A 26,848-nucleotide genomic window follows, 5' to 3' on the forward strand; every position below is an offset into this window, starting at 1 on the left:
GCTGGTTTTGCCAGTTCTCTGCTTTTTGTTGTCATTCTCCCTCCCTCCCTCCCTCCCTCATTCATTCTCTCTCTCTCTCTCTCTCTCTCTCTCTCTCTCGCTCACTCGCTCTCACCCCTTCTCTCGCTCGCTCTCACCCCTTCTCTCGCTCGCTCTCACCCCTTCTCTCTCTCTTTCTCCTACAGTATGCAAAATCTTAACAGGTTCTCTAACTTGCGGCGTTCTGTGTACAGAGGATGTTGACACAAGTCCCCTCAACTACAGGTGCATGTCTGTTAGATGGGTAGTGTTATGGTAAAAAGATACTGTTGACTTGTCCTGGCCTTGTGACTTTGTCCAATCACAATTTGGCTATGTATCCCAGAAAGACATTTACACAATATTTTGTGTACATCAACATTTCCTTATGATAATACCATCGATTTGACGGTTCCACCTAGTAAAGGTGCTGTTAAGCAAGGTGCCGTCAACCTTTCATTGATCCTTGTGTTGAGGTGGGAGTGATTTTGCAGGGGCAGGATGGAGGTCTAGGTTGGATCTTCAACTCCACACCCAAAGGTCCTGGGTTTGATCCTCGGTTGCCGCCTATACCGTCAATGTATTCACTCTCTGCTGCTGTGGTTCACCCACAGCAGCAGAGAGTGAATACATTGTAGTTGGTATGAGTATGGCTGTCCTTACCGGCACTCCTCCTTTAGCATCGTAGCAGCGGCGTTTCTTGTCCAAACGCCAAGAGACATGTCAGGGTTTGTCACTCACTGCCGCTTACTGACATCGCCGTGAGAAACACTGGAAATGGTTGTGTTATGTTGCCATGGAACACAGTCATGATGGAACTTGATAAAATAACAAATAACTTTGCGTGTGTGTGTGTGTGTGTGTGATGTGCGTGTGTGTGTTTGTTTTATATGCAACTTGACATTTCAGTTGCAAGTGTCGGCCATTTCATGAACATTTCTTTGGAGACCAAGACACTGTAGTGTATTTTAAATGGAGTAACCCCAAGTTTCAAAGTATTTGGAGGATATTAAACCGCGGTTGTTTCAGATTGAAATGGAAGACGACACAGAGAAACCCCTAGTCGTCCCAAACCGCTAATGGAGAACTTGACTCCGTGTGCGTGTGTGTGTGTGTGTGTGTGTGTGTGTGTGTGTGTGTGTGTGTGTGTGTGTGTGTGTGTGTCCTCACCAGGAGTTCATTGTTTGAGCAGAAGCAGGTGGTGCCCCTCAAGCCCCCAAATCTCTCACACACACACACAAGCACACGCACATGCACATACACCCACACACGGTAGCTCCCCAACATTCTAGCCATATTGACCCCCCTCTATAATCCTGAGAGTCAGCATGCAGGGGGGGGGGGGGGGGGTGGTCTGTCTGGTGCCAGGCTGTAGCCAGCACTGCCAAGACTCCCGCACTGACATACTAGTGTGTGTGTGTGTGTGTGTGTGTGTGTGTGTGTGTGTGTGTGTGTGTGTGTGTGTGTGTGTGTGTGTGTGTGTGTGTGTGTGTGTGTGTGTGTGTGTGTGTGTGTGTGTGTGTGTGTGTGTGTGTGAAGGATCCGTAGAGGGAGCTTATCAGAAGGAAGGATGACGCCATTTCTTTCTTAAATCAAACACACACACACGGTGTGTTGTCATCCAGTTAATCCTGTTAGAGGGGGTTTGTTTCAGCTGGGTCAGGGTTGCAGACCCATGTCTGTCTGGTCCTGCTGCTGATAGGGTTTACAGGTCTAATGTAATGATGTCAGGGTGGGCCGCAGGGTCCCGGGTGCTATTGTTCGTCCATGCCCCAAGGTCAGACGGCCTCGGTTAAAGCTAATCAGAGTCTGAAAGTCATGCCGTTTATCTACCTGATTAGATTGGTAAAGAGCAAAGACTGTAAGGAGGTTGTGGGACAAGTCCTCTAAAGGACGGTCTGTGGAAATTAAGGACTAACGGGGTCCACGGCATTTTCCATCAAGATGTAGGGTTTAAGATCAGAAATCAGGGCTGATTCGAAGGTCAAAACAGAGAGTATTTGGCGGAGGATTCGATATGATTGTTGCTCAGTAGCATCTTTTGGACCTAGTTGATTTGCATGATAGTCCGATAGTGAATAGGATGCACGACTCCCAACCGAAATAGAACTGGGTTTGTTTATGTTTGTTTGTTTATTTCTTTAGCACAAATGACAACATCCGTGCAAGGTGGGAACGAAGCCTATGTAGGCTTGTACAGATGGCCTATTGCCATTTCATGATACGCTTGACTTGCAGGCTAAACATAAAAATTGGATCCACTAAAAAGATCCCCAACAAGGTTCGATCCCAGCAATATTCACAGCCCAACCCATATGCATGCTAGATAAAGCAAGTAGCCCAAGCCTTCTCCATGCCCCTACACTGACTCACCCAAATGAATCAAGTGTTATCTTATCTTGAGCGGAGACTATACGTCATCATATGGCAAGGCGGGTTTTTAATGAATCATCAGTAAGTAGTTTTTGATTGGAGACAAGCGGCTATGTTAGTGTGTGAGCGATCGTCGGGGGTCTAAAGGCCCTGACAACACCGACAATTTCGGGCCCTAGTTTTTTCCGTGTCTCCCGATCCGTTGGCAATAGTCTGCCCTTGCCTGTGGTTTTTCAGACGATTCAGGATGTTGAATTGAGAATGAGCAAAACCACTGTGATTGGCTGATCAGCGTGAGCGAATCAGTGCACAAGACCAGAAAACGAAGTTCTTCGTTTACACATTCTTGATTTTAACTAGCTACATTATGAAACTGTCTGAGCGAGAATGGTGTGAAATGGTAGCTTCATTTTTCAGGTGTCTTCAGGTTCATGTTTGTATATCCTTGGTTCTTGGCCATTGGCTGTAGTCTTTGCGGTTTGTTCAAGTGCAACCTTTTGGCTGAGACACCGTAGACCAAACAGTCGGCATTCGGCTAATTCTTTGACGTTGGTTTGGTGTGTCAGGGGGTTAAGTTTCCGGTTGAGCTACGAGGAAAGGGCCCTACATATACAGATTTAACGGGTCAGTCGAATGTAGGTCAAAAACCTTCCTTTGACCGTCTTGACATCTGCACCAGGCTCCGCCCCTCCCCACCCCCCCTCATTAACACTTGTACTGCAACCTGATTGGCTTAAAGCAAGCCCTTCTTAACATTGTCCCTTTGTGGGGGGACCTGGGGATCCACTTAACGAGACACTTTTCACTTCTGAGGCCGTAACAAAACAAAATCTGTTATGTTTTTTTTTATGTTGATGAAAGCAATTTTGAGCTTTTTTAATTTTTAATTTTTATGAGGCTCAGCACATATCTTAGCGTAGTACTAGAAGATTAAACTCTTTAAGATGAGATTACCTGTAATGTTTAAAAATATACTGATTTCAAATCAAATCAAACTAATTATAGGAGGAAAGTTTTAAGTATGGCTATGGTCGTCATTATGGTTGACATTATGGTTGTCGTCAATCATAGTTCCTATAATTTAAGAAGTTACTGGATCATTTTCCACGAAAAGAGTGCCAAAATCAGAAACTCCTTCCTCACAAACTCTGTAGGAGTCTTGGGAACACACAGCTAAATATTTTTTGGTGAGCAAAACCGGTACTTGGAAACAAGCTTAACTTATTGTTGTGATAAAGAGCTTAACGATACTTACAAGGGCTTGTGCGTTTTATAGTGTAGGTCTTTGTCGCTTCCTGGGAGGCCTGAGTGGTATCACTCACTTTAAATGACTTCCCATTATAATTGAGCCTTTTACGTGATGCCGTTCCTGGTATACGTGCCAGGGTTCAAGGTACCACTGGCCTGATTCACCTGGCGGCCATCTTGGCTCCAGACGCTTGCCGGCTGGGGGAACTGAAGGCAGAATTCCTCCCACAGAAGGAACGGTGTGAAAGGCTGAATGGCTCCTAAGGACTTTGAGGTTGTTTTCATTTAAAGCAACGCCTACTGTTTCCATCTCAACCTCTTTGCTCCTTTGTGCTCAGGGTTCAAGGTAAAACTCGGGAGGCGGTAGTGGTGGTGGCTGTGTTTTTAAATGGCTTCTGCACTTTAGTTCACACTCCAGCCTACAGGTCCCTACACAAATGCAAAACCTCTGATTAATCCAGAACATTCCTGTTCATAGAATTGTGCTGAAGATACCCTCATTAATTCTCCCTCCACTTCAACAACACCCAACCGGTTTGTTATGTGTTGTTTACATTTTGCTCATGAATGAGATGCTTCTGAGCTCAATCTACATGGAAGGAAATGGCGTCCATTTTGATAAAAGTTTGAGAAAACCCTTCAACCAGTAGATATTGAGGTGGAGTAGTGCTTGAGGTTGAAACACGGGGCTTGTTGATTGGTTGATATGATGTCAACGTTGTTGCACACACGAGAGCCTCTACTTCATCTGTCAGCACTTCACGTTGTTTTGAATTTAATTTTATAAAATGAATAATCCACTCAAAATTGTAGATCGGAAAAGAAGAATGTATTCTTCAACACGTGTGTCATGTGATTGAGCATCAGTTGTTTGATAGGTGTTGGTGGTGTGGGGGAGGTTATCAGTGACTTGATGATTGAATGTTGTCACGTGATCTGCGCTGGGGGTGAAGGCTGATGCCAGTGTATCTAGTGGTGGTGTATCTAATGACAACACACACAGTCAACGGTGATATCTGACTAGGACCTGGAATGTCCGACCCTTGACCTCCAGAGGTAACTAGGAGGACACGGCAATGGGGGGGGGGGGAGAAGCTTTTTAAAAAGTAAGCGGCTGCTACATTACGTTGCTCAAGGGTAAAGGGGTTTAAGGATATAACATACATGTTTTGTTTAAGTTTTTGATGTACTGTATTCTAGTCATGAAAATGAACCGTCTTTTTTTTGTTATAGATTATGGATTATTCCAGCGTTGTGTTTAACATCTTTGCTGTTGCTGTTCTTAACCTTTTCTGATTAGACTGTCTGTCTTGTTTCAACCATTATATTCAGCATTCCCACACACTACCTTGGCGACTGCGCCTGTGTCAACACATTTACGGCCAGATTTACACCACAGCTGCACACACACACACACACACACACACAGAAACACACATGCACGCCCATACGCGCACAGCCCATGTAATCACTTCAGCCTCCCCCCCCCCCCCCCTCCCCTAGGACAGGAGTTGCCGGGGCAACCGCACATTCTTCTGTGAACTTTGAAACTGTGGCACGCACACACATACACACACACACGCAGCTTAGATTGATTCTGACCTCGTTGCTAATCTCAGAGCTAACTTTTTACGGCTGGTGTGTTTTTGTGATAAGTAATGAGAAACCACAAGTAAGGGTTAGTAATAAATGATTGCTGCTTGAAGTGACTTGATTTTTTGCATGACATTAAAATGTCCAACTACTGCTACTACTACTTCTACTAAAAACAGGCTGTCAGAAGGGCAAAAATGGAAGCAGAAACTTCATCCATGCAGGTCGTTATGGTGATTGAGTGCAGCTTGTGGGGGAGACACTTGGTATCCCAGCAAAAATGGACTGGATTGTCCAGAGTAGACCGGGCTCCCAAAATGCAACACTTTGCTCATCTTAAACATTATAAGAGATTGATGGGCAATCGAAATGTAGGATTTGCCAACAGAAATCTAAAACGAAAAAACGTTTCAAACTAAAGTGAGAAACGCTTAACCAAAGTCATTTTTAACAACCAATTAGGGGACTTGATATAGTTAAGCCATCAGTCAGTGGCTAGCATCAGCAAGTTAACAACATGAACACGAATCAGGGCTCAGCTAGTAGACACCTGTTGGCCCCGGATGGTTCGGATTGGAATTGAGAGTCCAGTTCCCGAGTGGAGACTCCTGCTCCGGTTTTGTGCATCCACCGTGAAGGTCCATCCACTCCTGAATGTGTGTCCATGTGTAATCATGGGGGTTCCCATTCATTGTCATGCTAATCGCGGCCGTGGGAGGGAGTCTGTGCGGTAGAGGGATACGCAGACGGAGAGGCGAGGGGAAGAGATATTGACAATGAACTGTCCGAGAGGGGCTCTCCTTGACTGAAGCGCTGTGTGAGTGTGAGTGTGCGCGAGCGTGCGTGTGTGAGTGTGTGTGTGTGTGTGTGTGTGTGTGTGTGTGTGTGTGTGCATGCGTGCACTTGCTTCCTTCTCTTATTGGAGTGTCGACATTACAGCAGGTGGGTAGAATTAAGTAGCACGCATGTCCGTGTTGTTTTACTTTGTCACCTTTGTGTTACCTTGTGTGTCTGTTTTACTTTGCGTGTGTGCACATGTAGTCATTAATGTGTTACTTTGTATTTATTTTATCTTCCACTTGTTTAACTGTGTCTCTTGGGGATTTTCGTTTACTTCAAATTTAACCTGAGTTTGGCTCGGTATTCATATTTGTGACCTGTCAGGTTGTCAGTGTTCATGCATGCGTGCTTCATGTTTTTGCTGTGCTTAATGCATTGTGGATCAAAGACTGTGCTCCTGTGACTGAATGAAAAGTTGTGGGCCTCTTGAGATACAACTTTATTCTGTGGCTGCTCAGCATAAGGTATTGCAGTGTTTTCAGTAACTTTGTACTCTGATATCTGGAGAATATAAATTACATGTCCATACATTTTTTAAATTTTATTGAAAAGTTTAATATGAGAACAGATTTATTGGTATCGCAACATGTTAGGCTGCAGTATGTGGCCATTAGCCGTACAGTAGCTTTCTACGGTCGACCAGAACACACCTCCACTGAAGCAGAGGAAGAGTTAGGGCTGTTTGTTTAAACTGTAATACCGATAATCCTCTGTATGGATTGTCTGCCCAACTGCAGTGTTTATTTGTCCGAACCCTTCCGTTTGGTTTATTATTGTAGCAAAAAAATTATCCCATGAGAAAGAAATACACACATTTTATATTTCTACTCACAGGCTTTCGGCATTAACTTTGTGCAGCTTCTGCTAAACTATTTGTCCTTCCTGATTATGATATTTAATTTGCATTGTTTCTGAATTGCTAAGTACTGGTTAGAAATTTAAATATTTAAATATAGCTTACTTTATACTCATAGCAATAACTTTCTACCTCAATAAATCCCATATGCCAAACTGTGTTGGTTTTAATGGTGGAGATGGTTACTGGCCTTACTTACACACTATTTGTATCCAGAAGTCTCTGATCACTCCAGGTATGCCAGTACATGAGTATATGCTCAGGGTCACCTTCTAGAACAATGTAAACATAGAAGGAAAAACATGAGTATATGGGTCCTGTTTGATATCTGGATCATATCTGCATCATATGATATGCAGTAAACAAGAATAACTTGAGCTAGTGTCTGCTTTACTAATTCACGTATTCCCAGAGCTCCTCGGTTCATTTTGTTCTTTGAAACTTCATCACGCAGACCTTGCATTCATTCAACAATGCAAATTATATTGAAGTATTCCAAAGTGGAATAAAGTTGGTCAACACTTTGTACCTGTCCTGCTCTCACTTCACAGCAGTAGCACTTGTTCTCAAGTCCCGTAGCGTTATTAATCGTGTGTTTGTTTTGTGAAAGAGATCTGGGTCATCTTCTGAATGTGGGTCTTTTGCTAATCATTGATGTCTGTATTACATACCTCTTCTAATTCCACTGTCCCTAGACCACCTATAATTACATTTTGTGGGCAACATGGTGATACAATGTAATGCTGCTAAGTATGATCACATTGATCTTGACAATGTTAAGCGGAGATAATGATAGATGAAAGGATATTGTTTATTATAATCATTGTTTAGTTTTGTAGTTTTTTGTTGGTCCATCGGGTCAGCTCCATATCAGCATGCGATAAACACCACCACAATAAAATGATTGGTTAACAAAAAAATGTCATCCTTATTCAGTGACATTACAGGACAGCGTGTTAGGATGAAGTGTTCACCTATTACTTTATTATTTTTTTTTTTATGTTGAGTCATAGTTGTCACTCCCAAATCCTTGTCAAGATAAGATTTGTGGTTTATAAATTCCGGGCATGGAGTTAAGGGGTGTGTGTGTGTGTGTGTGTGTGTGTGTGTGTGTGTGTGTGTGTGTGTGTGTGTGTGTGTGTGTGTGTGTGTGTGTGACTCCACGTGAAGCATAGCCAAACACACCTGTGTGCATTGTGAATTGTGTTCCACACCCACATTGTAAGCATATGAAACATGTGAGCAGAACTCTATGACGAGTTAATAGTTGGTGTCAATATAATCGCTGCCACACTGGAAATTTGTGTAACACAGTCAGTCGGTGTAGGCGTACATTTTTGCTGAATAGAATGGCAGTCCATGTACTATAACAGATCCTAACCCTTAAAAATGTCCATTGAATAGAACAAAATGTATTCTATAATATACTAATAGGGTTTTGCACAACTGATATCCATTTTCTGTAGAATTAAGTTCAAAGAACATACTTTGTTTTGCTTCAAACATATCTTTTGTCAACAAAAGAATCTCTAATTGTGCAGAAAACAAAAAATGGAATTTCAGAAATTGGGTCAAAATCCTGTGTTGCCTTTCAGAGGAGGGGAAATAACAACGTAATCAAACATGAGAAGTAGAGCGTGGGACGTGCATGTTTGCATGCTTGTGTGTGTCAGTGCATGTGTGTGTTTTTGATCTAATGTGGGAATGAATGAGTGAACGGAATCCAATTAAAACCAAGGATTGTTTTGTGTGTGTGTTTGTGTATATGTGTGATTGGTGGATTCAAATAAAGAATTAAATGTCACTCTTAACTTAAATACCACTGCATGTGGTCACGTTTTGATCAGAGGGGAAGGATTCACAGGATATTATTGATATTTATCACACATATACCAAACCTTTAATTTTACCATCTCCAACCCTTGACTGACCCTAACTCAATCTCTAACCTAATATCTAAACATAAAAATCACTAACCTTATACTTTAACGTTACCATCTATAACCTAATACCTAAACATCACCATCTCTAACCTTATCTTGACACTCAATAATCATATACCGGCCTTAACACAACCATCTCTAACCTAATCTTGGCATCTCTGACATAATATCTAAACCATACCATCTCTAACCTAGTCTTCATATCTAATACTTAAACATAACGCACTTAAACACATGTTTCTGTTGCAGCATGGGAATAATCCTCAGAGGAAGGTTCGGGTTGCTCCCGTGGTGAGACGCAGGTCAATGTTTGTGTGGATTACCAGTGGACTTGTCTAGATAAAGCGTCTGTCTAAATATAGGGCTCATTTGTGTTCCTTAGAGCAGCGCTAGTCCAAACTCCGGATATGACTAGTGGCAAGACGATCTTTTATGATGACGTTTTTTTTTTTTTTTTGGAATTGAGGTCTACCAGACACCAATTGGAAACCCCGACCAAAATCAACAACTTGAACCAGTTCAGTGGCATTTCCCCTTCTTCTCCACCATCACCGACTCCCTCTTGCCTCTACGTACTACCCAACACCCACATAAATCACCCCCGCGCCCCTACCGTCTTCTCTCTCCTCTTTCGCATTTATTATTATTTCTCTCACCCTTTCTCCTCCTTTTTAGTATTCTCTCGTTCTCTCCCTCCCTCTCTTTCTCGGTTTCGCCTTAAGCTTTGTCCCTCCTTTTTCACAACTCTTTTCTTTTTACTATGGTCTCTCGTTTTATCCTTGTCTCACTTTGCTTGGCCCGTCCCCCTGGCACGTCCCCCTGGCTCGTCCCCCTGGCCCGTCCCCCTGTGTTGTCCCTCTGGCCCCTCGGAGCCGATAGGTCTGTCCTCTCTGTCCCGGGCCATTGTGCTCCGAGAGACAACAAGCCACAGTCCACTCCTCTTTAAGGCCGCATTGAGGCGAGGCAGTGGTGCGTGTACAACCAACACACACCCGTCACACAAACACAGCACACACACTTGTCACACAGCCAAGATCAGGCCTGGCCCAACGATAGTGAGAACATAGATCAAATGCCAGGCAGGCGAGACCAGGAGAAAGAATGGGAGGAGGAGGAGGAGTGGTTTGGGCGGGGGGGATGGGAGTGTTTGATTGAACCTGGAATCCCGTTTTTCCCCCACATTCTTCTGTGTTGGTCTCCCTCTTTACCTTTCCATGTCTCCCTCTGCTTCCCCATTCTCTATCCCTCTCTCCTATCTCTCCACCATATATTCAGGTCTGATCCTCCTCTCCTTTACGTCTCTCTTGATCGCTCTCTCGTATCCATTGCTGCAATTAAGCCCTGTGTGTATCACAAATTGGTTTCTATTGCTTTCTCTCTCTCTACTTTCTGTTTCCCACGTTGTCCTCTGCCTGGGCTTCATCACATGCAGGGATTGTTCCTCTTCGTAAGGGGGCTGAATATATTTATTCAAATCTTCTCTAGTTTATTTGCCTGCGGAAATAATTTCCTTTCAGGCGTCAAACCACAGTTTTGTAGCCTGGGAACCACATGAATCTTCAGGATAATGTTTTATTTGCTTTGGCATATGCGTCTGGCCCCCTGCCTATTCAGACAGACGTCCAGCAGACCTGGCCTGGGTCGGGCGATCACAGCCTTTTAGCTAATACAGGGCGGGTTTGAACAGAATCTCCTGTGAGAATGGGTGAGGCGTTTTCATGTACGACCAACATGGCTTGCCTATGCTGTGTGTCACACATATTGTTGCTCTGATTGGTTGACTGTCTTTCCAACTACCGTACTTCCCGAGACATTTTGGTTCTGGGCCCACCTTTAGAGTAGAAAATGTACTGAGAGGATCCTGAGAGGTTCAGAATTGGTCTGACATTGGCAGGTTATCTGTTTCGTACACATGGCATATAACTAGATTGCATATAAAATGAGTGTAGAAATCTCACGGCAGTGGACCAGACCCAACCGGTCCGCGACGCTGAAGCTCACTCTCTCTCTCCTCTGCCTCCACAGAGATGACCCTGCTGTCGGCTGAACGCAAGTGCCTGGACTCCAGCCCTCTGTCGGACACGGCCCCCGCCACCGCCTCCGCCCTGGCCCCCGGCGGCCCCGCCCCCTCCCCCGGGGCCGAGGACCCCGAGCTGAGGATGATGGAGAAGCGGGAGAAGGTGGTGGAGGAGCTGCTGCAGACGGAGAAGGACTACATCAAGGACCTGCAGATGTGCGTCAGCGAGATCGTGGAGCCGCTCCAGCGCAAGCAGGTGGGTGGTGGTGTCTGGTTGGGTGGGGGGGAGGGGTTGGTGGTGTTATGGGTGGTGCTGGGTTGGAAGGAGGGGTGGTGGGTGTTGGGCTGGAGGGGAGGGGAGGGTGCTGTTTGTAGGTTGGTGCTGGCTTGGAAGAAGGGTGTTGGTAGTTGGTAGGTTTTGATGGTAGGTTGGTGCCTGGCTGGAGGGCGAGTGTTTTATTAGGTTTAAGAGTGTACCAAAATTCTTTGCACTAAGTTTTTAAATGAGTTAGTTCACTCCTTTTGTTACGGGATTTATCGGAAATGAAATGTGCTTTTTATAATAAAATGTAAATTCTACTATTATTGTTAATGTTCAGAGAGAGAAAAAATAACCAGTTCAATCATTTAAAAGATTTCATATATGTGGAAAACGTTAACATAGGGCTGAGGAGTGTATGTAGAGTGAACCCCGTTTGAAACAAGCATCTCATACCCTACGCGTGTACCTAATCTGTGTTGAATCCCCGTTGCCTTTAAAGGTGCAGAACGTGGACTATGACGGCCTGTTCGGAAACATCGGCTCGGTCATCGACCTCTCACAGCGGCTCTTCCGCGAGCTAGAGGAGACTGACTCCATCGGTGAGAAGACATTTCCTCCTTCAGAGATACATTCTTCTTCTTCTACTCTCTATGGTTTTCATAACTCTCCCATTCTTTTTTCGTATTGCTATGGTTATATGAGAAAGGTGGTAAAGAGGAGCTAGGCTGAAACTTTTTTCACCAAAACATGAAATACATTGCTTAAAGTCACACATTCAGTTAGAGGAAGTTTAAAGAATCTATAAAGAAAGATAAACAGAATTGTATGCATATGTAGCATTCATATCGCTTATGCATCTATATCATTTTTTATATTTAACCCATCTTTTATGTTGTGTTCTGCAGGAAAGGTATTTCTGGACTTTAAATCTGAGCTTGAGGACGTGTACAAGATCTACTGTCAGAACCACGACGACGCCATCGCTCTGCTGGGGACCTACGAGAAGGACGAGAGCATCCAGCGGCACGTCCTGGAGTGTCTGGAGAAGCTCAGGTGACTAGCTCTAAGAGCTGCTAACTCCAGAATTGCTAGCTCTTTAGAAACGATTGGATTTAGAAAGGCTAGCTTAGAATTAGAACGTCTAGCTTTAGCACTGCAATTTTTTAGAAAGACTTTCACGAGAAGAACTGGTTTGCTTGTCGATTTTCTAGTATCAGAATTTGTAGCTTTAGAACGTCTAGACAAGAGTGCTAGCTCAAGAAGTGCTGGAAAAAGAATTGCTACGTTGAGAATGCTAATTTGAAAAGCAAATAACTTAAGTGTTTTAGGATATCTGAGGAGAACATGCACGGCTCGTGAAATGGGAATGAAATACTACTACATGTTTAATCGTCTTGTTGATGTGTGTGACACCCTTAATGAAGCAGTGCTCTCTGATATCAGAAAGTATCCGAGTGCGTCTATTGCCCTTCAACATGCATGCGTGTGAAAACCAACAACATGCAACTTTCCCTTGGGTGTGTGTTTTTAATGCATGAACCCTGACCGTATGAAACAACTACAAGGTTGAGGTTAAACATTAACAGTCAATAACTGAGGGTTATGCATTTGAGTCAGAGTTTCTCAGCTTGGAAACATGAATCATGAAACTATCAATACCAACATCATTCCTTAATGAGTCGTCAGGAGTGTAAAGTCTGGGGTTTGGTTATCGGAGTCAATTCCAAGGCAATCGGGTTTGACAGTTTAGTTGTTATTTTTGTCTTGCATTCAAAATGAAATACGGCGACTTTCTTGACGCAAACATTGAACACACACACACACACACACACACACACACACACACACACACACACACACACACACACACGTCATCAAAGGTGACATACTATGCAAGCGCGTTAAGAATGTCCTCCGCCAGGTTGGTCTTGTCTCATTGTCGCAGGTATTTAGGGGACTACAGTCACACAGGAACTTGCTTTGTCCTGTAGAACGCTATCAGCCATCTTTGTTTGATGATACTGACACCTAGCCTGTGGTAGAGAGGAAGCCCATAGGGGACGAAGGGGCATACTATGACCAAGAAAAAAAAGAAAATCCTCAAAAACCAGACTACATGATGAATAACGGTATAAAACAAACCAGGTCTAAACCAAATTGACATTGGATTTAGTCTGGATTATTTGCCTCTGGTTCTTACACTGCTGTTTTCCTTGTCCCTTTGGACGGTGTGAACAGTAAAGTCAACACAACATGGTGGTGCCCCAGCTTCTGTTAGCATAGCCACCTGACCTAGTGAAGACCTTGTAGGGGAACAAGAGAGACACACCGCAACACTTTTTGTACACTATAACACATTTTTTAAACAAAAAATGTAGGATTTTAATGTATAAGGGACTTTAGCGAGTTTTCCAATACAAAAACAAACAATTTTAACTCGTATCCTTTTTTAAATTAATTGATTAAATTTAAGGTAACTTTTGTGGCTCTATTGTAATTAATACAGAAATGATATAGCTATATAATAATACAGAAATGATGTAGCTATATAAATCCATTTATTCATCTATTATACACTGTAGTTTAACAACCCCTGACTTTAAGTCCTCACGCACCAGTAACAGGGTATATTTTGTCACGCATGGCGGTATTTATATTAAACATTGAGTCTACAGGGAAGTTCCGTGCTTGAAAGTCTCTTTTTTTTTTTATAAGCGAGCACAGCTCTTCGGACAATTCATTCATTCAGTTTGGGAGGCGAAGCCTCTGGCCAGTCAAGAAGAAACGATATAAGCCGTAACCATGGCAACCCTGCTCCAATATCCCAGTGGGGCACTGCTCAAATTCTTCTGTACTTACAGGAAGAACAACGGGAAGCCGGGTTGTTTAGTGGCCACAGTCGTTTAGGGGGTCTGTTAGTGTTCAGTGGTTATGTCGTTTAGGAGTTTTAGTCTCTCTGTAGTTATGGTTTATTACTTCTATAATTCCATAGCTCTGTAGTTAAGACTTTCTATATGTTTAACAGTTATGTCGTTGAGAGGTTCTAAACTCCTGTAGAACTACTAAACTAACTTACGTAGTTTAGTAGTTCTGTAGCTTTAGTAGATCTGTAGTAGTTGCACAGGCCTCAACACGACAGCAAAGCTCCTCCATCTACTCTTTGTGTGTGAACTGTGTTTTAGACTCTGAGGCACCTCTGTACTTGCAGTCGCTGTGTATGTGAACACCAAGGCTACTCTAAAACCCATCATGTGTTATCCCTCTCTCTTCTCTTCACCTCTGCCACAGGGCTGTCTATCGAGCGTGGTAAGTTTCTTCCCCCTCAAAGTCCTTTCTGTCTCAGATCATTTCCTTGCATGAGAAATCATCCCGTCCCCGCATGCCATCGGCTCCTACTAATCTACCGGCCTGGGAATGACATGCAGGCGCCTGTGTGTGTGTGTGTTTACCGTACATCCTGTGGTGGCTTTTTAAACTCAAGCTGCGTGTGCGTGCGTGTGTGCTGTGTGAACTTGTGGCTCTACAATGGATCATACTGTCCTGTTTCCTCTGCAGGAATTAATGGGCTTTCTTATTTGTGTGTGTGTGTGTGTGTGTGTGTGTGTGTGTGTGTGTGTGTGTGTGTGTGTGTGTGTGTGTGTGTGTGTGTGTGTGTGTGTGTGTGTGTGTGTGTGTGTGTGTGTGTGTGTGTGTGTGTGTGTGTGTGTGTGTGTGTGTGTGGGCTCGCGCTGCGCCTTTATTGAGAAGGGTTCCGCTACTGCTTGTGTGCTCTGTGGTCCAAGAGAAAAATGATTGTTTTTCTGGACAACGCTGAGAGGGGGTGGTGGTGCAGGGAAGGGCTAAGGGTTTCCTAAGATGCTTGCTTTATGCCATCTAGTGGTGGATAACAGCAGAAACATAACGTTTAAAAGCAACAAAAAACTCCTAAAAATAAAGTTGCTCTTGATTGCCTGCCATAACGAAATACATTTGTTTTATAATTAACTGATTCGTTATGTGATTGAAATCAGAACAGTAGGATCCTCAAGCCAATCAAAGCAAGTAGTATGATGATTGATCTGCTTGCCATTCTCTCGAAAAGAAATATGACATAACGGTGGCTTTTTTTTAGGGTTTTTATGTCTTTTTTGTAAGCTTGAAATGCTACTCTCAGAACATCAACGCCCAGATTATCCGCTGCTGCCTCTCGCTCTGCCTCTCGCTCGCTCGTGTGCCTCGCTCTCCTCAATCCAGTCCACCTCTTGCTCCGCCTTCCTGGTTCTCCTTTCAACCTCGCTGTGGATCTCCACCCTCGGTCTGACACTCTCTCTCTGTCTCTGTCTCTCTCTCTCTCTCTCTCTCTCTCTCTCTCTCTCTCTCTCTCTCTCTCTCTCTCTCTCTCTCTCTCCCTCCCCCAGGGGGAAGACCAACTACATCAACCTGGGCTCCTTCCTCATCAAGCCGGTGCAGAGGGTGATGCGCTACCCCCTGCTGCTCATGGAGCTCCTGGGGGCCACCCCTGAGGGCCACCCCGACCACGCCCAGCTCTCGCTAGCCCTGCTGGCCGTCAAGGAGATCAACGTCAACATCAACGAGTACAAGCGCCGCAAGGACCTGGGTACGTCTGCTGCAGGGCTGGTTGTAGCTAGGCTGGGTGGAGCTGGGCTGGATGTAGCTAGGCTAAGTGTAGCTATGCTAGGTGTAGCTGGGCTGGGTGTAGCTGGGCTGGGTGTAGCTGGGCTGGGTGTAGCTGGGCTGGGTGTAGCTAGACTGGGTGTAGCTAGGCTAAGTGTAGCTATGCTAGGTGTAGCTAGGCTAGGTGTAGCTAGGCTGGGTGTAGCTGGGCTGGGTGTAGCTGGGCTGGGTGGAGCTGGGCTGGGTGGAGCTAGGCTGGGTGGAGCTGGGCTGGGCGGAGCTGGGCTGGGTGGAGCTGGGCTGGGTGGAGCTGGGCTGGGTGGAGCTGGGCTGGGTGGAGCTGGGCTGGGTGTAGCTACGCTAGGTGTAGCTAGGCTGGGAGGAGCTAGGCTGGGTGTAGCTAGGCTGGGAGTAGCTACGCTAGGTGTAGCTAGGCTGGGAGGAGCTAGGCTGGGTGTAGCTAGGCTAGGTGTAGCTAGGCTGGGTGGAGCTAGGCTAGGTGTAGCTAGGCTGGGTGTAGCTAGGCAGGGTCTAGCTAGGCTGCTGTAGGATGAAGACCGGGCTTAGTTACTTTAGGTTGCCAACAGGCTGCTTTCAATGGGGTTGGCTCAAAAGTGTAAAGATTATGAATAGTGAAAGTACATGGTTAGGACTTCGTTTTATTATAGTATTATTCTCATGTATTTACATTTTTATTATTTTTCAACACTGTTTCGTAAACAATGGCAAATAATTATCTTATTTGGAGATCCAAAGCCCAACGAACCAAAACCCAAGAAGAGCTCACATTTTGCTTCATATTTGAAAAACGACCCTGAAAAAGCCGTTGAATTGAAGTCGAATGTAACTGGGCTCTATTTTCAGTGTATTGTATTGTATAGTGTATTTTGGTGCCAAATTTCAAGTAAATATTATCTCCGGTTTCACCCGATATGGCTGCATGCTTTGGGCTTAACGATCAATCTACAATTTACGTTAGTGACCCTTTGGATGTACCCCTTTGGATGTACAGTCTAGCTTTTTAAGATAGCTTTGTCCCCAGTGGGTTCTGTTCTCTGACTCCGCCGCGCCCTCTGCTGTCCACAGTGATGAAGTACAGGAAAGGGGACGAGGACACGCTGATAGACAAGATCTCCAAGCTCAGCATGCACTCCATCATCAAGAAGTCGAACCGTGTCAGCAGCCACATCAAACACCTCACCGGCATGTCCCCCCAGGTATCTAAGCGCTTGGCTGGCCCTTTTACTTCTGCTGTTTTTTTACAGTTCTCTTTTTAATTGAATGTCTTTTAAAGATTAGCCTTTTTAAATGTCTAAGTGATTCCTCTCTATGTTAAGCTCTCTGGAAGGTCTTAAGGCCGATTCATAACTCCGGATCCAGACAAAATTCGTCCATCCGTATATATAGTGTAATATAAGTATATAGGTACCTATATCGTATAATATAAGTATATAATGTTAAATGCAATATGCATATCAGATATTATACTACTCTCTCTATTTTCATGAATGGTTGGATTTCTGACTCTATACTCCCGCCCTGATTTCCGTTGGTATTGCGTCCTTTGAGACAAAGCCAGTGGACGGGAGTCTGTTCAAACCGTAGCGTTTGTTTCCCCTCAGGTCAAGGACGAGGCGTTTGACGAGGCGGAGAAGAGGTTCCGTCTGCAGGAGAGGCTCATCAAGTCCTTCATCAGGGACATCTCCCTCTACCTGCAGCACATCCGCGAGTCGGCCTCGGTCAAAGTGTTGGCGGCCATCAGCTTCTGTGACATCTACACGGACCGCAGCTTCATGGACCCCGAGTGCTTCCAGAGAGCTCACCGCTCCATCAGCGACAAGCAGTTCACCCACTTTGTAAGACCTCGACCTCCTGCTGGCGCTTACTGTGGAGTCAGCCGCCATAGGCTTTATCCCAGTGCCACCAGGGCTTTACCATTTAACCTGTACCCTTTAACCTTTCCCCTTATCGGTCCGTTGGCCTCATTGGGATTGGACCCAGCACTTTTTGGCTGGGAGTCTAACCTGCCCCATCCCCCACACCCTATCCTGCTGAGTTAACGTTAACTGACCTGGAGACGTATGACATCCTGACACAAGGATTAGATCATATTTAAGATCCGGTCAACACATTAGGAATAATACGATTGCCCCCCCGAAAAGGTCTAACATTTGATTGATTCGATTCGAAAATGTGACTTGTACAACAAATAACAAGGTCATGTGACCAACAACTAACACCTTTGATTCTCTCTCTCTCTCTCTCTCTCTCTCTCTCTCTCTCTCTCTCTCTCTTTCTCTCTCTCTCTCTCACTCTCACTCTCACTCTCACTCTCTCTCACTCCCCCCCTCTCTCTCTCTCACTCCCCCCCTCTCTCTTTCTCACTCCCCCCCTCTCTCTCTCTCACTCCCCCCCTCTCTTTCTCCCACCTCCCCCCTCTCTCATTCTCTCACTCCCCCCCTCTCTCTCTCTCACTCCCCCTCTCACTCTCTCTCTCTCTCTCTCTCTCTCACTCTCTCCCTCTCCCCCTCTCTCTCTCCGAGCAGAAAGAGCGCACGGAGGCCCTCGTCACGGGGCCCCTGAACCAGCTGCTGCTCATGTTCGCCGGGCCCCACAAGCTGATCCAGAAGCGCTTCGACAAGCTGCTGGACTACGACGGCTGCAAGGAGCGCGCCGAGCGCATGAAGGAGCGCCGCGCCCAGGAGGAGCTGCGCGCCGCGCGCAACAACTACGAGGCGCTCAACGCCCAGCTGCTGGACGAGCTGCCCAAGTTCCACACGGCGGCCGAGGAGCTGCTCACCGGCTGCGTGCGCGCCTTCGCCCGCGCACAGAAGGACTTTGTGAAGCGGACCCTCGGCGAGCTGAAGCCCCTGCTGCAGGTAGGACGGGGGGGGAGGGGGGGGGGGGGGGGGGGGGGGGGGGGGGGGGCGCTGGAGGGATGAGTGGGGAGGTCGAGAAGAATGGGAGGGGGATGTGGAAATGGAGGTATGGATGGGTTGGAGGATGGATGGATGACGGATTGAGGAAGGAAGTATGGAGGGAACAATTGATGGGTGGGGAGGGGGAGGTTACTGGAGAGTGGAGGGTGGGACGGACGGACGGATGGATGGAGGAGGAGGCGGGAGGGTCCTGTTAAGATGATGCGGGAGGAGGAGGAGGGAGAGCAGGGCAAGGAAGAGGGTTGTTATGACGATGGAGGAGGCGGAGGTAGAGTGAGTTGTTTTTAGGAAGATTGAGGAAGTCGGTGTGAGGTAGATGTGGTTGTTGTGGTGTGACTTGGGTCAACACATGGCACATATCCCGCCTTTACTGACTCATCGGCTCTTTGCCTCTCCTCCTCCTCCTCCTCTTCCTCCAGGTCTCCAGTCTCTGCAGCACGGAGGGGAACCTGGTGTCGGTGTTCCAGGAGGAGTACACTCGCGTCCTGAAGCTCCTCCAGAGCTTCAGCTTCTGCCCCGAGAATCTGCCCGCCTCCTCCTCCACCACCACCGGCACCTCCACCTCCATCTCCTCCTCGTCCTCGTCCTCCACCATGCGGAAGACCTTCGACAAGAAGCCCATGGAGAAGCAGAACTCCAAGAAACAGCTCCAGGGGCCGGTACGTCGAGATGGTCCTCCATTTGAGGCTTCCTCTCAGTCTATTGCACTTCCTGTCCTCACTGTTCCCCAGACAGGACTCTAGGGGAGCTGTGATGGATTCATTTGTTTACTATCATCATTAAGCTGCAGATACTTTTATTCCATGTGTCAGAGCTCAGCCAATATATGATTATGTTCCTTTTTTTTATGAAATGGCGGGATTTAACTCTTTCTTTTATATACAAATTGTATAGAATTTGTAAATTGTATACAAATTGTTGTAATAATGTCCTGACGGTCCTCTTGGGGATCCAGAAAGTGCTCTGTCTTCAAGCCACTGGTTCTTGCTCTGTCCTAACCGTATGTTTTATTCCCTCCGGGTCCCTCAGCCCAACTACATCCCCCAGACGGACGAGCAGCGCTCGGGCCTGCTGGCGCGCTACACCCCGGAGAAGCTGTTCCGGGCGGAGAGGAACTTCAACGCGGCGCAGGACCTGGACATGTCGGTGATGGAGGGCGACCTGGTGGGGGTCATCAAGCAGCAGGACCCCATGGGCAGCAACAACCGCTGGCTCATTGACAACGGAGGTAGGTCCACTGCACCTGGCCGACGGCGGGGCGAGAGATGGCGTTTTTTGTTGGGCTTTTTAGGACTTGTAGGAGAAGGGCGGGGGAAGAAGTTAAAGACAGTGGGTTGAAAGAAGAGAGCGAAGGGAAGGTAGAACTGGGCAGATTTGTCCTCACTCCAATGCAAATTTAAGACACGCCAGACAGACAACCTACAAATAGAAGACAACAAGCAATGCATGTTGAAAGCAGTCTAAAATATACAAGGGTCCCTTTAATGGTTTACTATTTAGATATACGAAAATAACTCTGAGTGGATTTGAACATGGGTCGCTAGCAGATATATCCCCTACTTGATGGATGTACTAGCGGTTTCAGCCATCAAGCTGACTCCAGACCCCTTCCTACAACATAGAGCTGCTCTTTAAAAATGTAACTGTTTATTATGATTTTTTATTTCTTTATTAATATTAATAATATATTTATATTTAAAGGTTTCAGCTGGTTTCAGCTTTCAAAGCCTTCAATTGTATTGGCTAGTATCTACCACATCAAACTATCTCTCTTGTTGGAGATCAGCTATTTTATTTCCTTGTTTTCCTTTTTGTTTGAAATCTGATCAATAGAATGCCTCCTGATAATAATGGATATCATTGTCCTCCCCCCCCCCCCCCCCCCCCTCCAGTCACCAAGGGCTTCGTGTACAGCTCCTTCCTGAAGCCCTACAACCCGCGCCGCAGCCACTCGGACGTGTCCATCGAGAGCCAGTCGTCCAACGAGTCGGGCTACGGCGGCTCCTCCCCCGTCTTCTCCCGCCAGAACAGCACCAGCACTTTGACCTTCAACCAGGAGGCCGCCACCGTCAGCTTCAGCGCCGCCCAGCCCTCGCCGCAGCCCTCCATCGACTCCGCCTCCGTCACCGGGCGTCGCCACCGACGACGGGACGAGCCCGCCTCCTTCGACCCGACCGGGAGCGCCTCGGCTCCTCGGAGGGAATACCCCCCGGAGCACGCGCTGCGGGACGCCACCGACGCCGCCGTCGCCGCGGACGACCGCCACAGGCACGCGGCGCATCACAGAGACTCCCAGGAGCGCCCGGGTCGGGCCGCGCCCGCCAAGGCGCCCGAGCCGTCGCCCACGGACGCCCCTCACAGCCGGAGCAGCGGGAGTTTACAGCGCTACGCTCAGGCGGACGCGGGTCCCGGCGGCGGGAACAACGGCGGTGGTTCCTCCCGGGGCCGTAGCCATGGCGACAGCGGCGGCAGCCTGAGGGGGAACGCGTACGCCCGGGACGTGGAGTACATGGAGCCGGAGCTGGAGCCGGAGGCCGATAAGGAGATAGACGGACACCAGGTGAGGGTGGGCTCTGGTGATGAGGGGGCCGGGACACTCATGACCAATGGCTGTGTGAGCTCTTCTGACACTGAGTCATGGAGTAGAATCGCTTTGGACCGAAGCCACTTAAATGTGAGGCTGAGAACATTCAAAACATACGATTTTAGAATTGGAGTAATTCCATGAAATTCCCACTGCTGCAGAACCAGGTTTCTGATGACCAGCTGGACAGAACACAGGGTTTTAAGGGTTTTGATCAGAGATTAGAGGTAGTGACCACCAATTCAGAGACTTGCTTTGGGTTGATTTTGTATCAGCCTTCTTCAACGATGCCCAAAAATAGGGGACATTGGGTTAGGAACCCAAGAACCTTTTAGCTCGAGTCGCAAAAACCGTGCCACAAGATTATCCTGTTTTATATATTATGTTGTTATTGTATTACATGTATTATAGCAAATAATAACTGTGTGTGTGTGTGTGTGTGTGCGTGTGTCCCACCAGATCTACTACGCCCTCTACTCCTTCAGCGCCCGCTGTGCCAACGAGCTGACAATCGCGGCCCACGAGCGCGTCCGCATCCTCGAGTTCCACGACATGAACGGCAACGGCGAATGGTGGCTGGGGGAGGCGGGCGGTCGCCGCGGTTACGTTCCATCCAACTACATCCGCAAGTCCGAGTACACTTGAGGAAGGGGGCGGGGCCGGTGACGCCTCGGTTAGATTCCCGACGGGACGCCTACGTTCCGCCAGAGGCTCTGGGCGTGCGTGAGCGTGCACGTGAGGGGGAGCGTGCACGTGAGCGAGCCCTGGACGCGAAGCTGTCGAGACAGTTTGAGCGGGAGTGGAAAGTGCCGCAGCACTACAATTGATCACATGACTTCCGAACGCCTTCCTATTGGACCGTTTTGGGACCTGATGTTGTTGCTGATAGTTCGCTAGCCAGACTTCTCTTTATTTTTTTAAGGATTTGGACCGAGTGCTCTCACCTGCCAGTTGGACAGCTAGTGTTCTACATGCCTATATTTATACAAAAACAACCTTGTTTTATGATGCAGTCTTTTTTTAGTAGCTGGGATCTCTGCGTATCCGACCTGTTTTGTACCAGGTGACAAACCCGTAGGGATTCGTCCGCAGGAAGTCCCTCACCACTATGTCCACTACATGTATATACAAGAAGAGCGAGAGAAGAACAAAATGGTGTGAAACAGGAGAATGAATCGAACAAAAAAAGCACGTGTGTGTGTGTGTGTGTGTGTGTGTGTGTGTGTGTGTGTGTGTGTGTGTGTGTGTGTGTGTGTGTGTGTGTGTGTGTGTGTGTGTGTGTGTGTGTGTGTGTGTGTGTGTGTGTGTGTGTGTGTGTGTGGTGGGTCCTGACCTGTTTTGAGCGTGCACTTTTACTTTGCACGTACAACAAGCTAGAGGCTTGTGTCAGCATTTCCACAATTCCCACAGATCTAAAGAAATGCATCTTAAAAAATGGTTGATTTTTGACTGTGAAGTCATGGTTTACAAAAGCACTCTTTGAATCTATATCGTTGATCTCCATGAGAACGGGGGCTGACCTTTTGTAAAGTAAACAGATGATGAGGTGTGTGGCATATATATATATATATATATATATATATATATATATATATATATATATATATATATATATATATATATACGATTAAAGGGAGGAGGTCGACCAATCAGGAGGCCACATTGATCCCTTGTTCACTTTACTTATTTGCATTCTATATAAAGCTCCTTGTTGAGACTGTATTTCTGCACTCCCATGCCAAGCTATCACTGTTCGAATAAAAAATATTAACGGAAAAAAAAGTGTGTTCATGAGTCAATTGTGTCTTTAACAATTTGTATTTCAGACATATGGAGGACTATGCTTTTTATTGCAAAAGTAAATTTACTAGTCTGCTATCTTGGCCACGAATCCCTTGAAGACAAGATATTATTTCTCAATGGGACTTTCCTGGATAAATAAAGTTCAAATAATTAAATAATTGTGGTCGTGGAAGCGGGCGGTATCAGTTTTAAAGCCACACAACTGCAGGTAGCACGGAGGTTCCCCAATGGTCCTGCTGAGCTGTCCAGAGGGGACTGTCCTCATCATCATTCTCTCCATCATTGGGTTCCTGGTGCGGCCGCTCATAGCACTGTGGGCCGTCTGTATCTGGAAACCAGGTTTCTGATGTAGGTACTGTATATGCCGCTGGCAATGACTTGCTGTTTTGTAGATATGTTGCATACGTATGTATCAAGTGTGTGTGTATTCACGTCTTCTCCGTTGTCTGTGTCTTGTGCTGGGTGAACTATACCAGCAGAAAAATATTCGATTTTAGTGGTTAAGAAATTCAAGATTCAGATCCCTTTACTATCCCTTGGCTACTGGTAACCGCGGTCTCTCCAGTTCGATTCTTCATCTGTTTACTTTATCCAGTATTTAACGTTTTACGTCTTTTTGCGACTCCAATTTGAATTGCTCCGTTGTTCTCCTCCTCAATTAAAAGTCTCTTTGGATGAAAGTTTCAATGACATTATAACCGTAACTGTTATAATACACTGCCTAGTTTGACTGGAGACTTCTCCTGTCGCTTTAGACTTTTCAATGTCTGTGTTTAGTAACATCTTTTTGAGGTCAACATATTTTGTTAAAAAGTGTGTTTCCACTCTAAAGTCCCTAAGGTGTCCGGACTTACATCACTGGCGATCTCTCTGGAGGCTTTAGCGGTCTGGAAGGGGATGGCGTCCAACCTCAAGTCATACCCCAGGGACATCCCTTGGTCTGCGGACGCCTTGTGTGCTTTCTACACAGAGAGAGAGACCAAACGGGTCAGGACCACAGCGGGAACACTGAGCAGTGTGACGAAATGTGATCAGATTTCATAAATTATGAATGTGGACCTTTATTTTGCCTCTGGAATGAGTGTGGAGTTCGGGACAGCATTAGCATTGTCCTAACAAGCTAGCAACATTTGCTTGCTGGCAAAGCTAAATTAATTAATAACTGTACTGAGATATCATGAGAAAATGAGAATTGAATTTGTTCATAAACCAATATCATTGTACTAAGCATAACATACACATTTATAAATATAGTAAATTTGTAATTTTTATAATTTCATTGATAACTGCCATCAGCTGGAACTAATTCAATGGTTGAGCAAAACACGGCATGGTACTTTGACTTTGTGAACCTTGAGTCTCTGTCCCCAGGTTACAGTAGTGAGGGTTCTTTACCTCACTGCACGGCTGATAGCTGTTCTTAGCGTGGACCATGTCTGGAGAGTCCGTCACCGAGGTGAACGTCAGACGGTCAGAAGGCTGACAACACTTCTTCTGCAGGGAACCCAAGCCACAAAGAAGAAGAGGTTATGAAATCTAACCCACAACCTACAACCTACAAGTAGGACATTGCAGACCCAAACTGCAGCACAAAGCACACCTAAATGTTCACTATCTTGTTAAAAGTTTATCTGCTAACCACATTGTTCCTCTTTTGGCATGTGAACCCATGTTTAGATCTGAAAAGTTTTGTGACCCCACCTGGCATCATGTTCCATACATTGATCCAACTTCTGAATATCCAGACTATGAAATATCAATGTCTAATAAACACATTGCACTACACTAACTAGTAGTTTTCTGTGAGCTGTAGTGGTCTGTCTAACCCTTTCAAACCTTTAGAATAATTATTTTCAATATGATATGATAATAATGTTTAATATCTATTTGAATGATTATATATTTAGCAGCAATGCATGGAAATATATTGTGTAACCAAAACAAAAACAAACATTTTAAACAACATTTTGTGCATCATTTCTTTTATATAAATGTCCTGGACAAAATCTATTTATCATACCTTCATCTACATTCAGCATCATTGCAGAGCATCATTCTTTCCATCTAAATTCATAATCATGTCTCATTTGCAATCAATGATAGTCTTCCCTAAAAAGTTTAAATTATAATTACATAAACTTGCAAGTCAGCCCTTCTAAGAACAATTTCTAGTTAGTTACATTTGGAGGCTCTACGGTCTTAGAGGGTTCCTGTCCCCTGCCTTAACATAACGGGCCTACTCCCACTTTACATGTCAATTTCTCTTCTCATTAAAATTCATTGCAGATAAACTAGGAATTCCACAAAGTTGCATACAACAAACGAAGAAAGAAGAGTCTTAGAGGCAGTAAATTCATATTTACAAATCAGCTTTATTGTGATGCGTGTCAATCCACCTTCTCCCTACAGATGGTACAGAAAGGGAAATGGCCCATTTCAAAATGGGAATAACCCTGGTAGAGATGTAACCTTGATGACCTCCGACCCCAGCTCTGCTTTAGTTGCAGAGGTCTGTCCCACAGCATCTGGCCGTCATAAGTGTGGGCTGAGATTGCATCAGGAAGCAGTCAGATGCCTTGCTGCAACGTCTGAAGTAATTGATGGCTGATAGGAAGAAAGAAATACAATAACTATTACTACATCAACCACCATCTTTAATAAGATGACAAACGAAACAGCACAGACAAACAGGCAAAGCACCCACATCTTGAAACATAATGTCTTAAGTAACAAGAACACAGGGGAAGAGAATGAGTTATCAAACAGCGAGACATGACTTCACCGGAGGAGGAAGACCGGTCAGCTAAAGAGCAGCATGTATCGGGTCGGATAGAAGGGCGTGTGTACTTACGGGCAGGAGGTAGGAAGATCACATTTGCGCACACGTCGTTGGGTCCGCTGCACGTCTCAACCCTGTTGGAACAGCCTCTACCGATACACCGGTTGCACCTCAGAGCTTCTCCTACAGATCAAGTATATTAGATATGAGTGGTTGGTATTCTTTAAGTGTGCCATTTAAATGGAGACGTTTGGGCTGTAGGCCTCGACTCACCAAAGCTGAAGGCCAATGCAAGCACCAGAACAACCGCTAAAGTCTTCATCTTTCTTCTCTCTCTGGACTGATCCTCTTGCTTGTCTAGAAGAAGAATTTGGATTTGGATAATGGGATGGAAGTGTCTACCCCAGTGGCTTGACCGTATTTATAGAGGTGTCTGATACTTTGGGAATTTCCAATGTTGCAACAGCAGGGACATTCCTCACTTTGTCCTCACACAACTGTTATTCTTCCCATGTCCTAGATCAGAGGTGACTAATAGAAAGTGACTCAGATGTTGTTCTATCTGGATTGATTGAGAATTATTTGTATTGAATACCCCTGTTCTAGATTCTAGAGTCAGTATCACACATCATATGGTATTCCATGAAAAGTTTTTTTTTTCTATCTCTTGTTTGGCTATTCGCTTGGACTAACTAAGACATGGTCAAATGAATCAAATGTGTGGACAACATACACATGAGCATATTCAGCCCAAACACCCAATATGGGTGTGTTTACAACGTGCACACAAGCCTATGTCAATCAAACGTCCGTTATTATGCAACAATTGTGTGTTAATAGTTAAACAGTGATGACGCAAATGACTTAGAAGGCCAAATAGAAGTTTCCAGTAATCGTTGAAGATAATAAAATCACACATTTTGTTTAGATATAAATATTACATCTCTAGAGATTTACATTCCTTATGTTTATACATATT

The 26,848-nt window shown here is 45.6% G+C and overlaps 1 protein-coding gene across 2 annotated transcripts in view; it reads left to right on the forward strand.

Moving 5' to 3' along the window:
• The window catches only part of dnmbp (dynamin binding protein), a 45,275-nt gene extending 20,365 nt beyond the window's left edge, over positions 1–24,910 (forward strand). Inside the window, exons 5-17 of one of the 2 annotated variants that reach the window (XR_008893132.1) lie at positions 10,897–11,144; positions 11,650–11,749; positions 12,056–12,203; positions 14,439–14,456; positions 15,548–15,747; positions 16,851–16,981; positions 17,387–17,620; positions 18,311–18,643; positions 19,123–19,362; positions 19,733–19,931; positions 20,596–21,263; positions 21,747–24,651; positions 24,768–24,910. Coding sequence is in view for 1 of the 2 variants with exons in the window: in XM_056576800.1 (XP_056432775.1) it covers positions 10,897–11,144; positions 11,650–11,749; positions 12,056–12,203; positions 14,439–14,456; positions 15,548–15,747; positions 16,851–16,981; positions 17,387–17,620; positions 18,311–18,643; positions 19,123–19,362; positions 19,733–19,931; positions 20,596–21,263; positions 21,747–21,932 (2,705 nt within the window). In the remaining variant the exon portion in view is untranslated. Of the gene's footprint in view, positions 1–10,896; positions 11,145–11,649; positions 11,750–12,055; positions 12,204–14,438; positions 14,457–15,547; positions 15,748–16,850; positions 16,982–17,386; positions 17,621–18,310; positions 18,644–19,122; positions 19,363–19,732; positions 19,932–20,595; positions 21,264–21,746 lie in introns of both variants that reach the window. The other variant, XM_056576800.1, reaches the window with a different exon arrangement.
• The last annotated feature ends 1,938 nt before the right edge of the window (positions 24,911–26,848 follow it).

This window comes from Gadus chalcogrammus, chromosome 18 (genome assembly GCF_026213295.1).
Source record: "Gadus chalcogrammus isolate NIFS_2021 chromosome 18, NIFS_Gcha_1.0, whole genome shotgun sequence".
NCBI lineage: Eukaryota > Metazoa > Chordata > Actinopteri > Gadiformes > Gadidae > Gadus > Gadus chalcogrammus.